Here is a 12,567-nt window from a genome sequence, read left to right as displayed (position 1 = left end):
AAGGGTATGAGGCTTATTTTCAAGCAACTTTAAAGACACATTTGAATATAAATTGCCATAGTGGGGGACTTTAAAGCAAAAATTAAGAGAGAGAAATGTTTGAGGTAAATATACAAGTGAAAAACATGAAAATAATTAAAGTTGCTAATAATAACCAGTATTTTAAGTCATTTTAGCAAGGGAAGCTAGTTTAGAAGCAAAAGTATACTGGGCAGTCCCACCACACAAAACAAAAAGGTGAAAAAAAAAAAAAAAAAGGTGAAGCTGCTCTCTTCCAAGTGGAGAGAACAGGCATTACCCTTTCACTTGACATTGGCCCCATCCTGGAATACAGAATACATAGTGAAAACCACTGTTCCAAAGCATTATTTAAAAATATACATTTAGGGGTGCAAGAGTGGCTCAGTCGGCTGAGCGTCCCACTCTTGATTTTGGCTCAGGTCATGATCTCATGGCTGTGGGATCAAACCCCACGTGGAGCTTTGTGATCAGTGGGAAGTCTGCTTGTCTCCCTCCCTCTCTTGCTGCCCCTCCTCCCTTGCTCTCTTAAATAAATAAATACATCTTTAAAAATATATGCGTTTAAAGTTTACTTAATATTTACTATTACTACTGACATAAAATGTTAATTATAGATACTGGATTTTCATGGTCCTTTTTAGGAGAAGAGTGAGTTAAACAGAAAAAACAACACAGATTGCCCTATTTAACCACACTCTAAGCTTTGGCTGCCTCAACTATTACAACCAAATAAAATCAATCTTGTAAGACTGACCAATACAGAAACTAAATTATTTCTATAAATAATCTGGTACACTACACAAAAAAATAAAAGTGTTTTTGTTTTTTTTAATTACTAGCCATAATTATTGTTGCTGAGTCAGTCAGCATACCTAAATAGCTGGGTAAGCCTTCTGGAGAGGCTCCTAAAACAACTGTAAAGTAAAATGACTATTTAAAAGAAACACACAGGGGCACCTGGGTGGCTCAGTGGATTAAACCCTCTGCCTTCAGCTCAGGTCATGATCCCAGGGTTCTGGGATCAAGGCCCGAATCAGGCTCCCTGCTCAGCAGGGATCCTGCTTCCTCCTCTCTCTCTGCTTGCCTCTCTGCCTACTTGTGACCTCTGTCTGTCAAATAAATGAATAAAATCTTTAAAAAATAAAAAATAAAAATAAATAAAAGAAACACACAAAATAGAGAAAAATCCTTGGAGAGTATTGATCCTGAGGACCTCATCAGCATACCCAACTGTGTTTGTGCAGGTTGGCCAATAAAATAATACACAAAATTCTAAAATGAAAGACTGCTTTAGGTCATAAACTAGAAACATAATTGATGAATAATTTCTCGTAATAGAAGGCTATGTAATTCTAATCCCCCTAGTCCTTCCTGGTTTGGGAGTTACAGTCAGGTATGTTTTATAGTAGATGTCAAAATTCCAATTTATAAAAACAATATCCCATAAAGCAAATTTGCTTCTACATTTTAAATATTTCAGCTTTAGTGGCCATAAAGAAAAGTCAAAAAATTTCAAATATTACCAGATTGAATTATATTTCATTTTTAATTCTGAAGAACCATAAAGAAGGGAATAGTAAAGAAGTGTTGAAATTGGAAAAAATTTGAATTCTATATATTTTTAGAAGATCATACATATAAATTTACATTTTTATGACAGAATAAAAGCATACTTTTTGATATGATATACTTTCAGCTGTGTGAACATCTTCCTGATTCCTCAGGACTTTCTGCGTGTCCATATTCAGAACCTGAAGCTGCTGGATCAGCTCTGCCTGCTGGGCTGTATGCGCACTGTTCTGCTTGTAAAGGTTCTGCAGCTCCTGCAGCTCCTTCCTGTGCAAAGGAAGCAATAAATAGAGAGAGGCAGGAATAAAGATCATCTCAGCTAAATAACTGTATTCATTGAAGGTAATAGATCGTCTTCCAGTTCTCTCATCTACTGTTTTTCACTGCAGGCAAATATATTAATAAAAGAAATAACATATAAAGTATTTAATATTTCTCACATACACCTAGAAAGTATTGATGGAATGAATATGACTTTCAAAGCCAAATACTTATCAATTTTTTTTATAGTCTGATAGTAATAAAAACCTTGGATATACAGACATTATACCACCTTCTTATTGAAAGTAAGTTACACTTCAGTTCCAAGAACTGATACATACCGATGTCAACAACAGTCATCAGTTATGAATAGTGGGCAAGTCAGAATTTCACTGTACACTATACAGAACTTTAAATGCATTAAAAGGAATCCCAAAGGGCAAGTAAAGTTTCAAACCAAAGTTCCTTAAAGGTTTGTAACCTCAGGGGTTTGGACTGAGATTCCTGTGACTCTTCTAATCCAGACTGAAGAAGAGATGGCGAGGCTGGGGAGCCAGAAGGAAGGAGAGCAAGACAAGGTAGACGCAAGTCCTTCTACCCCACCCAGGGTGCAAGTGCCAAGGAGGAGGATAAACGAACTGGGGGTGGCAGTAATGATGACACTAAGGGTCCAGGAAAACTATGCTTCTGGGAAAGAAGTTACCAGAGTTCTGCGGGAGTGAATCTTAGGTGACACACATCGTATAAAACTGGAGTGTATTTTGTAGGTTCAGTTGGAAAAGAAAACCACAGAGATACATTTCACAGAAATATACTTTAGAATATGTATACCAGAGACTGTATTTTTTAATGGAACTTTTTAAAACTATTAACTTCAAACTGATAATTCATTCTCAGAAGTCTTAAAAGAAAGAAGGAACAAAAGAGATATGCAAATGGTTATTGAAAACAGATAAAAATCCACATGGAAGAATGGCTCTGCTTTTTAGAGGTTTAGAATATTGCTTTTCAAATACAACAACAACCCTTGCACCCATACAGATAGCTGAACATGCACCACCTGTCTCAGTCCTTTCTGACCACTACAGCAAAGTATCAGACCCTGCGTAGTTTTACAAACAATAGAAATTTGTTTTTCATAGTTCTGAAGTCTGGAGGTCAATGATCAGAGTGCAAAGTAAGGGCCCTCTTCTTAGTAGTAGACTTCCTGTTGTATCTTCACAGGGTAGACAGACATTAGGGAGCTCTGGAGGTCTCTTTTATAAGAATACTAATTCCGGGACGCCTGGGTGGCTCAGTTGGTTAAGCAGCGACCTTCAGCTCAGATCATGATCCCAGCATCCTGGGATCGAGTCCCACATCGGGCTCCTTGCTTGTCAGGGAGCCTGCTTCTCCCTCTGTCTCTGCCTGCCACTCTGTCTGCCTGTGCTTGCTTGCTCTTGCTCCCTGTCTCTGACAAATAAAGACTTAAAAAAAAAAAAAAAAGAACACTAATCCCATTCAGGAGGACTGTATCCTCACCACCTAAACACCTTCCAAAGGCCCCCTTCCTAACACCATCACATTATTTATTAGAATTTTAACATATTCATTTTGGGTGGATAAAAATATTCAGATTATAGCATTATCTTTCTGTAACTCTTCTAAAAAAACAAAACTTGCAGTAAATAACAGCTCAAAATCAGGAGAGGAGAAACAAGAGAATCAATAATGGCACAATGCCTGCAGGATAGGTAATGCTCAAAGAGAAGGGGAGAAGAGACCCACAGTAGTAATGCTTCCTGAGTACTACGATTTTTCAAGAATAACACTGGTAAAAACTATGGAAGAAGATAGGCTAAAATTCTATCAAGGTAAATAGTCAAAATATACGTTAGCGAGGAGACCTAAGGAAAGATTGCATTTAGAATGGGGACATGATAAAGATAAAAAACACCATTTTTTTGGTGTAATGTGAAACAAAACAAATTCACTTCTCCAATGCTAGAAGACATTTGTTATTTCTTAAAGAAAAGATCACTATTTGGCTTGCATTTAAGGGTCATGTGGAACAAAATATATGTATCTTTAATCAGAAAAAAAACATACTCAAGGGGTACCTACATGGCTCAGTCAGTTAAGCATATGCCTTCAGCTCAGTCTTGATCACAGGGTCCTGGGATGGAGCCCGCTTCAGGATCCCTGCTAGTAGGGAGTCTGCTTCTCCCTCTGCCCCACCCCACACCCTGCTCATGCTCTCTCTCACTCTCCCTCCCTCATGTAAATGAATAAAATATTTAAAAAGAAAAAAAAGAACATACTCAAGAGTAGGGAAACACTCATACTATGAGGCACCTGAGGATTAAAAATCAACTAAGGGAACAGCATATCACTGTCTCTCATCTCATGCTATGTCCTGGGCACACTCCCAGTAAGTGGAGCAGAAGCATCATTTTACACTCTTACACTCTTCCTCTGTGTCTCCCCACGCCACCTTCTGAAAAGTAGATGAGATCAGGGTACACCAATATTGCAAATATGAAATGTGGAACTTGACCGGTATCAAAGTAAGCAACAAACAAAGCTTACAAAAGGCATACCTCTAGACCACTGGCAAGCACTGAATTTGTCTAGATCTTTCCTTATTTGGAAACGAGTAAAGAAAAACAAACTGGACTTATTAAAAAAAGAATATTAAGAACTAAGAAAAAAGGAATTTTATTATACATACTCAGAGGAAAAGTACACCTCTGAGAAGTTATTGAAGGAATTAGAAGGAAGGTCTAGAAAAAGTATGAATAAGAAATTATCACATCTCTCTCCACATCCTTGCCAGCATCTGTCATTTCCTGACTTGTTGATTTTAGCCATTCTGGCTGGTGTGAGGTGATATCGCATTGTGGTTTTGATTTGTATTTCCCTGATGCCGAGTGATATGGAGCACTTTTTCATGTGTCTGTTGGCCATCTGGATGTCTTCTTTGCAGAAATGTCTGTTCATGTCCTCTGTCCATTTCTTGATTGGATTATTTGTTCTTTGGGTGTTGAGTTTGCTAAGTTCTTTATAGATTCTGGACACTAGTCCTTTATCTGATATGTCGTTTGCAAATATCTTCTCCCATTCTGTCAGTTGTCTTTTGAACCCTCCTACACTGTTGGTGGGAATGCAAGCTGGTGCAACCTCTCTGGAAAACAGCATGGAGGTTCCTCAAAATGTTGAAAATAGAACTGCCCTATGACCCAGCAATTGCACTATTGGGTATTTACCCTAAAGATACAAACGTAGTGATCCAAAGGGGCACGTGTACTCGAATGTTTATAGCAGCAATGTCCACAATAGCCAAACTATGGAAAGAACCTAGATGTCCATCAACAGATGAATGGATCAAGAAGATGTGGTATATATACACAATGGAATACTATGCAGCCATCAAAAGAAATGAAATCTTGCCATTTGCGACAACATGGATGGAACTAGAGCGTATCATGCTTAGCGAAATAAGTCAAGCAGAGAAAGACAACTATCATATGATCTCCCTGATATGAGGAAGTGGTGATGCAACATGGGGGCTTAAGTGGGTACGAGAAGAATAAATGAAAGAAGATGGGATTGGGAGGGAGACAAACCATAAGTGACTCTTAATCTCACAAAACAAACTGAGGGTTGCTGGGGGGAGGGGGTTTGGGAGAAGGGGGTGGTATTATGGACATTGGGGAGGGTATGTGCTTTGGTGAGTGCTGTGAAGTGTGTAAACCTGGTGATTCACAGACCTGTACCCCTGGGGATAAAAATATATGTTTATAAAAAATAAAAAATTATATTAAAAAAAAAAGAAGTACTTAAAAAAAAAAGAAATTATCACATCTCTCTGGATTATCAACAGAAAGACAAGATGTGAAGATGATCTTAATAAAGTTTCTGTAAAAGTGGGGACTTTTTTGGTTACTACTATAAACAGTGCACCTAAGACAGTTCCTGTCCCTTATTATATTTGTTAGTGTGGCAGACACATCTTACGCTTATGTTCAGATTCAGCCTATACCTGACCCTTAACAATCTCATTCGCTTGCTCTGTCTCAGCTTATTAACTACCACTTCCACCTATGAAATGTACAGAGCTCATCTGGCTCCATCACTTGAAATCCACCAGCTGCATTCCTAGCATGTTTGTGCCATTTCCAGGTTAGGATAAATGCTACAACACAGGCATGGCATAGCAACTTTTACCAAAGAGAACACGAGAAGAAACCAGATAGATAACTTTCTCGCTTTCTCTTTTTCCATCTAATGGATGGCTCTAGAGCATGGTTTCTCTCCCACAGTCTGTCAAGAATCAAACTGGGTAGCAAATTCAGTGCACCTGCTGTCTCTTCAGGGCTCACCATGAAGCAGGAGCCAGCACAATAATGCATTTCCTTGAATCACTTTTTATCCTTGCCTGTCTCCTCCTCCTTCTCTTACTTTCCCCTGGAATTCAATCTCCCAAGTAAGTAATCAGGACTTAATGCTTCCCTCAGGCTCTGTTTTCTAGGATATATAGCATAAGATAGTTATTAAATGGATGAAATGAAAATCATAACATAAAGATAGCTAAAAAAAAAAAAAGATGCTATGATAGTATCAAAACACATAATGAGAGCATTTATAAGGAAAATAAAAGCTATGGAAAATAAAATTAATTGGTAGTATCAAACCTGAGAAGTTCCTGTAGGCATGGATGAAAAGGAGTAAGGGGAGGTGTGGCTTGAACTGACACAGTGCTGAGAACAAACATTTTCTCCTATCTCAAGAAGAATGTTAAGTTCTGTTAAAAAATACTGGGTTCCTAAAAGATAAATCCAGTGATCTTTCAGTTACAGTGATGCTATCTACGGGATTGAGTGGAGCATGGGATAAATTAGGAATATCCCTGTGGAGATCAAGTTTGATACCAAAGACTGACAGAGGGTTTCAGGCAGCTTCTCTAGGTTATTTTGCAGTTTAAAAAAAACCTTGTCTTGATGGTTTACAAAAACAGAGATTTACTGCTTGTTCACATTGCAGGTGGCTTTCTGCTCTTCTAAGACATACTGCAGCCTTGGACTGCATTAGAAATATGACACTCTGGTGGCAGAGGGCAAAAAGCAAAGGCAAATCAGGGAATGACTTTTAACACATTAGGACATGGCATATGTTACTTTCACCCTTGTCCCACAGGCCAAAATAAATCACATGGCTAAAGCTGATGCTAATGTGGGAGAAAGCGTACCCTAGCAACAGGGCAAGCCCTGATGAAAACAGGCCCCTGAGATGAATCAAAATAAGTACAGAAATGAACACATCAAAAGTAAAAAGTTTAGTGATGAACACTGAAGCAAAACACAGGACTAATCCTAAATATCTTTGGTCACTGTGGTTATAAATGCTATATCTCTTGAGACCCAAAATCAGGGGGAATGAAAACTGTTGAATGTAATGTTCTATTTTCCAAAGTTTACATAGCAGCGTGTCAAACAAAATAAAGATGATATGTAGTTTTAAGAAAAATGACATTGACCTCCAAAGTTTTACATGTCATTCTGGTCCTAGCTTTAGAGAGAGAGTGAGAGTGGTATTTATAGAGAAAATATTTAATTTCTCTCAATTTCACATCAGTGTCTTATTCCATTATATCACCAAAAACTAAAGTCTACTTTTTAAGAGAATATATTCAATATAGTCCTTTTTCTCTAAAAACTTTTGTCCACTTAATCTTCAACCTATAAATACCAATTAAGGAAATCTAGGATGATTCTCACAAAATTTTAATGGTTATTACTTCTCCAGAGCTGTATTTTAAGTGTAATACTTTTCCTCTATCTTCTTTGTACTTCACTGTACTGCATAGATTTTTTAAATAATTCATATGTGTCATTATAGCAAATAATTATATACTTGCTGTTTATTATCATAAAAATGTAAACAAAGATAAAGAACAGCAACATTAATTTCATAAGAATTCAAATCCATGGCAAAAAAAAATTACAAACAAAAAAAGTAAAATTCACAGTAAAAAAAAAAGAACTGTGAACACTTTACCCGTGAAATGATAGCACATCAAACAAGTACAGCAAAAAACTAAAAGCGATAAAAGTAAAATCAGTTGGAAACTATATGAGAAGGAAATACTCCATTTAAAACAGTAAAAAAAAAAAAAAACCAGCTAGAAATAAATTTAACAACAAATGTCAAAACCCTTTGGAAACTTAAAACATCTTCTAAGGACACAAAGGTACTGAAAGAAATGGAATGGCATACCATCCTCTAAGATAGGAAGACTGGCATCACTAAGATGTCTCAGGCTTACTTATAAATTTGATGCTCTAACCAAATACTAAACAAGAAATAAGGAAGTTCACTCTAAATTTTTGCCAAAAAATTAATAAGCAATAAATGCCAGGAGAGCTCTGAAAAAGAACAGTGATGGAGAATGCACACCTTCTCTCCAAAGTTCACCATCTCTACCCTCTTATCTAGTCCTCTAGTCGAAGAGGCCAAGCTCCACAGACTGCATTATACTGGTCCCTTATCCTCCACCTCCGACTGAATTTGATTAGCTGGAGTGCTTGCTGGTAATGAAAGAGGGTCAATGAGAAAAAAAAGGTCCAGGAATTTCTTTTCCTGACTCCGTCTTTGCTGAGCCACAGGTGGCAGCGTCAATGTTTCTGTGCCTAAAGATACTTCTCCTAATATGCAGCCTCTCTCCCAGGATCATTTTTTTTTTTAGAGACCTGAAAAGAGCTTATCTCCTTGCTTCTTCTGGTCTGGGGGTGGTAACAGATTCCAGTTGTTGATAATCTAAATCTTAATATCTATTTGGAGAGAATTGACATCTTTATTATACTGAGCCTACTAAATCAAAAACTTTGTATATCCCTACACATATTAGACCTTTTATTTCTGTCAATAATGTTTTCTACTTCTCTGCATAGAAGTAATACACATCTTTCATTATACATACTTTTCACAGTTTTACTCACAGTTTTACTCATACTGTAAATTGTATTATTTCCATATATTAAGTCCATTTCCTTGTATTTTGCTGGCATAAAAGGTGCAACTGAATTTTATTCACTAACATTATATCTACCAAGTGTGCCAAGCCCACTTATTAATTTGAACAATGTTTCTGTAAGTTGAGTTTTCTTTGTGAATTAATCATATTATAGGCAAATAATAAGGTCTTTTCCTTTCAGTTCCAGTCCTTACATCTTTTATTTTTATCTTGCCTTACTTGATATTTCTGACTATGTGCTAGACATTAGTGTAAAAAACTGTGGATATAATTTGAGGACATAATTACTACATCATCTTACAGAAATAATTTACACTTACTTCTGCTATGTCCCTGGGAACACTAGCAATCCAGGTTATTAATCCAATTTCAGAATTCTGACTTTGATGATATTTCTAACCCTCCAGATTATGACTGTACTATCCTAACTTTTATTTTGTTTTATTTTTATAGAAGATTTGTAAGTAATTTCTTAAGAAAAATTCCCAACTCATTAACGATAGCCCACGTCCATGTAATTTGGCCCACCCTCCATGCAGCCATTTAGCTACCCTCTATGTAATCATAGAATCGTTACCTATTCAGGCAAAAATTTTAATTAGGAAACTTAGTTGGCTAGCACTTTTATGCAAGTATGCAAGTTCTAAGTATATACTCAGATGTTCTATATGCATTATAGACATAACCTTATTATATATGTGCTTATATACTTATTTATACACTGACTCAGGGTAAAAATCATTTGAGGTAGTTCCTAACAACGTTGTATATCACAGAGGATGACGCGAATATTCAGTAAGTATGCAAATGGATGAATTCCAAAGAAATAAACCCATGAAGAAATAAAACAGGTCAACTCTGTCATACACTAATAAGGAAAAATGTATCCAAATAAGAAAGTGCCTAGAAGACTTCTCTGACAATTATGGTTTTGTGTGTTTTTTGTACAATATAGAGATTCAATAAAATGATACTGGTACATTGTAATTATCACCACCCCCCTGTGAGAAATAAAACTGATAAAGGAAAGGAGACATACAATATACCAAACAGGTAACCCTTCCTCAGGAGAAACACTGCAGAAACCTCAACTATCCCCCTATTGTGAGGATTTGAGTCATGGTCCTCTGTTCCAGACTTCTGAGTCTAGATTATTTTCTCCTCCTCGTAAGTCCTTATAATCAAGCTTTTAAAATTACACATGGTCCATTATTTTACCATTGTGTAAGAAAATGTCCATCTGTGAATATTATTGCCTTATTTACTATATAGCTTATAGCTCTTATACTAAATTCAAGTACACAAAGGGGAGAAGTTTAGTAGAAAACGTGATTATTCAAATGCCATGCACTTAACACTACATTGCATCCTAGAATATATCCTATGTTCCATCCAAATCATACCCTAAAATAGAAAGATCATTGTTGGAATATTATGTGCAGTTACAGGTGCTATATTTTAAGAAAAATATTGACAATATAGATACTAATGATATGGAATGCATTCAGAAATGCAACTGAAAATAGGGTAACACCTATGAAATATATATATGAAAAATTATGAGAAATAAGAGGAGTTAATTAACTACTGAAAAGATAAAGTTACAGAAGGTAAAGATATTATTTGAAGATTATTTGAAAATAATCTTCCATTATTTGAAGATCTAGGCTACAGAATAGAGATTAGATTGTTTCTGAGATGCTCTAGATAAGGATTCAAGATAAATGGGATTACAAGATAATTGTAAAAAAGCAAATTTCAACTCAATAAATGAAACAATGTTCAAATATAAACAATATAAAGTGAAAAAAACAGTCTCAAAAAGTACCTCAACTTACAAAATGTACGTATCAAGCAATGACTAAAAGGCATATTATCTTACTGAGAAAAAGAGAGGAATAAATGATAATTTTAAGATTTCTACAAATGTATGATTCCATAACTATTTAAATTATTTTTATGACTTCATCAAATTATAGACTTAAAAAAAAATAATTATACCATGAATAGATAAGCCAACCAGTCTGTCATCCTTAATTTTATACTTGTCCTCAATCCTATGATAAGATTTTAAAATTGTGATACAATGAATTTTTGCTTAGGTAATAAACTAATATATATACATTAACTGCTATCTAACCAAAATCCTGCCCTGACATATCTATAGCTCTTGCAATGTACTAAATATATGTAAAGACATATAAATATATACTGAATAGAGAGATATACAAAAAAATGTATGTACATATCAAGTTTTAACCACACAAATATTATATAATACAAACACACAGAATTTATATATTATATATATAAATATCTCACATTTGTGTATTTAAATATATGATAGTATGACCAGAGAATGAAATTTTACTTACAGAAGCATATGATAAATTTTGATTGTATGATTTACTTTAACTAGTTTAAGTAAAAAATGCATATACGTATATATGTGTATACAGATAACATGTGTATATGAATGCATATACATTTATATATTTATGATTTGTTCTAACACCATTTTCTCATAGAGGTAACTGAAATAAGTTAATAGTATAAAATATTTCAAAACACTTAAAAACAAGTTTTTCAAATAATTCTACTTTGTGTTAGTATAGAAAGAAGATCTCATAAACTAGAACTATTTAGAATATAATAAAATAAAAAGTCAAATTGGATTTCTCATATATTGCCCATTAGAATAGTAATGAATATTAGATAACACCTGGCTGGGAATATTTTGGAAGGAAACAATGAATGAATGCACTGCCCTTGTTAAAAATGGAGACAAGGGTCTCCAGGGTAGCTCAGTGGGTTAAGGCTCTGCCTTCAGCTCAGGTCATGACCTCAGGGTCCTGGGATCGAGCCCCACATTGAGCTCTCTGCTCAGCAGAAAGCCTGCTTTCCCTTTCCCCCTGCTCTCTGCCTACTTGTGATCTCTCTCTGTCAAATAAATAAATAAAATCTTTAAAAATGGAGACAAGACTACTCTTTGAGAATGCTCTTTCCAATCTTTTGATTCTCTTAGTTAACTATTCCCAGTTTGGTATATATAATTCCAGATACTTTCAATACATAAACATATGTCCTCAAAGAAGACATACTCTTGTTATTTTTCAGTGCTAATAATATTCATATATGTCACCATTCTGAATAACTAATAACTTAATGTTAAATTTAAAAATTGAATATACTTGCCTGACAAGGGTAATATCCATATCCTTCTGGTTAAGTTCAGTCTGTTTATTATTCAACTGCAATGACAGAGCATTATATTTACTCTGTGATGCTTCAATTTCTTTCTTTGCTTCAATTAAATTGTCTTCAAAGGCCTAAATCAGAAGACTTATATCACAATCAAATATAATAAGTATCAAACAAATAAATATAAATGAAATGTATTATATTTAACTAATCTACAAAATGACAGTAAAAAATTTATAGTGTTTTCAATTTTATGTTTTCACTTAACTAAAAAAACTTTAGTACAAACAGTAACTTAAATACCAGTCATAGTTTACTTTTTTTCCAGAAAATAAAAAAGTATTACAGCTTTCTGGCACAAAAGTTAAGAATTTGAAGCAATTAAATATGAAAACCTATGTAGAAATATACTTATTAAAATTACAATGGAGAAATCCCTGTATAATGAAAAAGCATCAATTATGTGAATAAAAATGAGTTCATTTACATAAATAGTACTTGGG

At 34.9% G+C, this 12,567-nt stretch overlaps 1 protein-coding gene across 5 annotated transcripts in view; it reads right to left on the bottom strand.

Moving 5' to 3' along the window:
- CNTLN (centlein) overlaps positions 1 to 12,567 on the bottom strand; it is a 289,645-nt gene that overhangs the window by 182,777 nt on the left and 94,301 nt on the right. For 4 of the 5 annotated variants that reach the window (XM_004765706.3, XM_013063112.2, XM_013063111.2 and 1 more), the window contains exons 6-7: positions 12,059 to 12,192; positions 1,695 to 1,857 (exon numbers count right to left, since the gene is read on the bottom strand). In XM_004765706.3, coding sequence (XP_004765763.1) covers positions 1,695 to 1,857; positions 12,059 to 12,192 — 297 coding nt within the window. The remainder of the gene's footprint in view (positions 1 to 1,694; positions 1,858 to 12,058; positions 12,193 to 12,567) is intronic. The other variant, XM_045079653.1, reaches the window with a different exon arrangement.

Source organism: Mustela putorius, unplaced genomic scaffold, assembly GCF_011764305.1.
Source record: "Mustela putorius furo isolate JIRA1106 unplaced genomic scaffold, ASM1176430v1.1 tig00000421_pilon_pilon_pilon, whole genome shotgun sequence".
NCBI classification, from domain to species: domain Eukaryota; kingdom Metazoa; phylum Chordata; class Mammalia; order Carnivora; family Mustelidae; genus Mustela; species Mustela putorius.
Note: the sequence above shows the minus strand (reverse complement) of the source record. Positions and strands in the feature narration are given on the sequence as shown.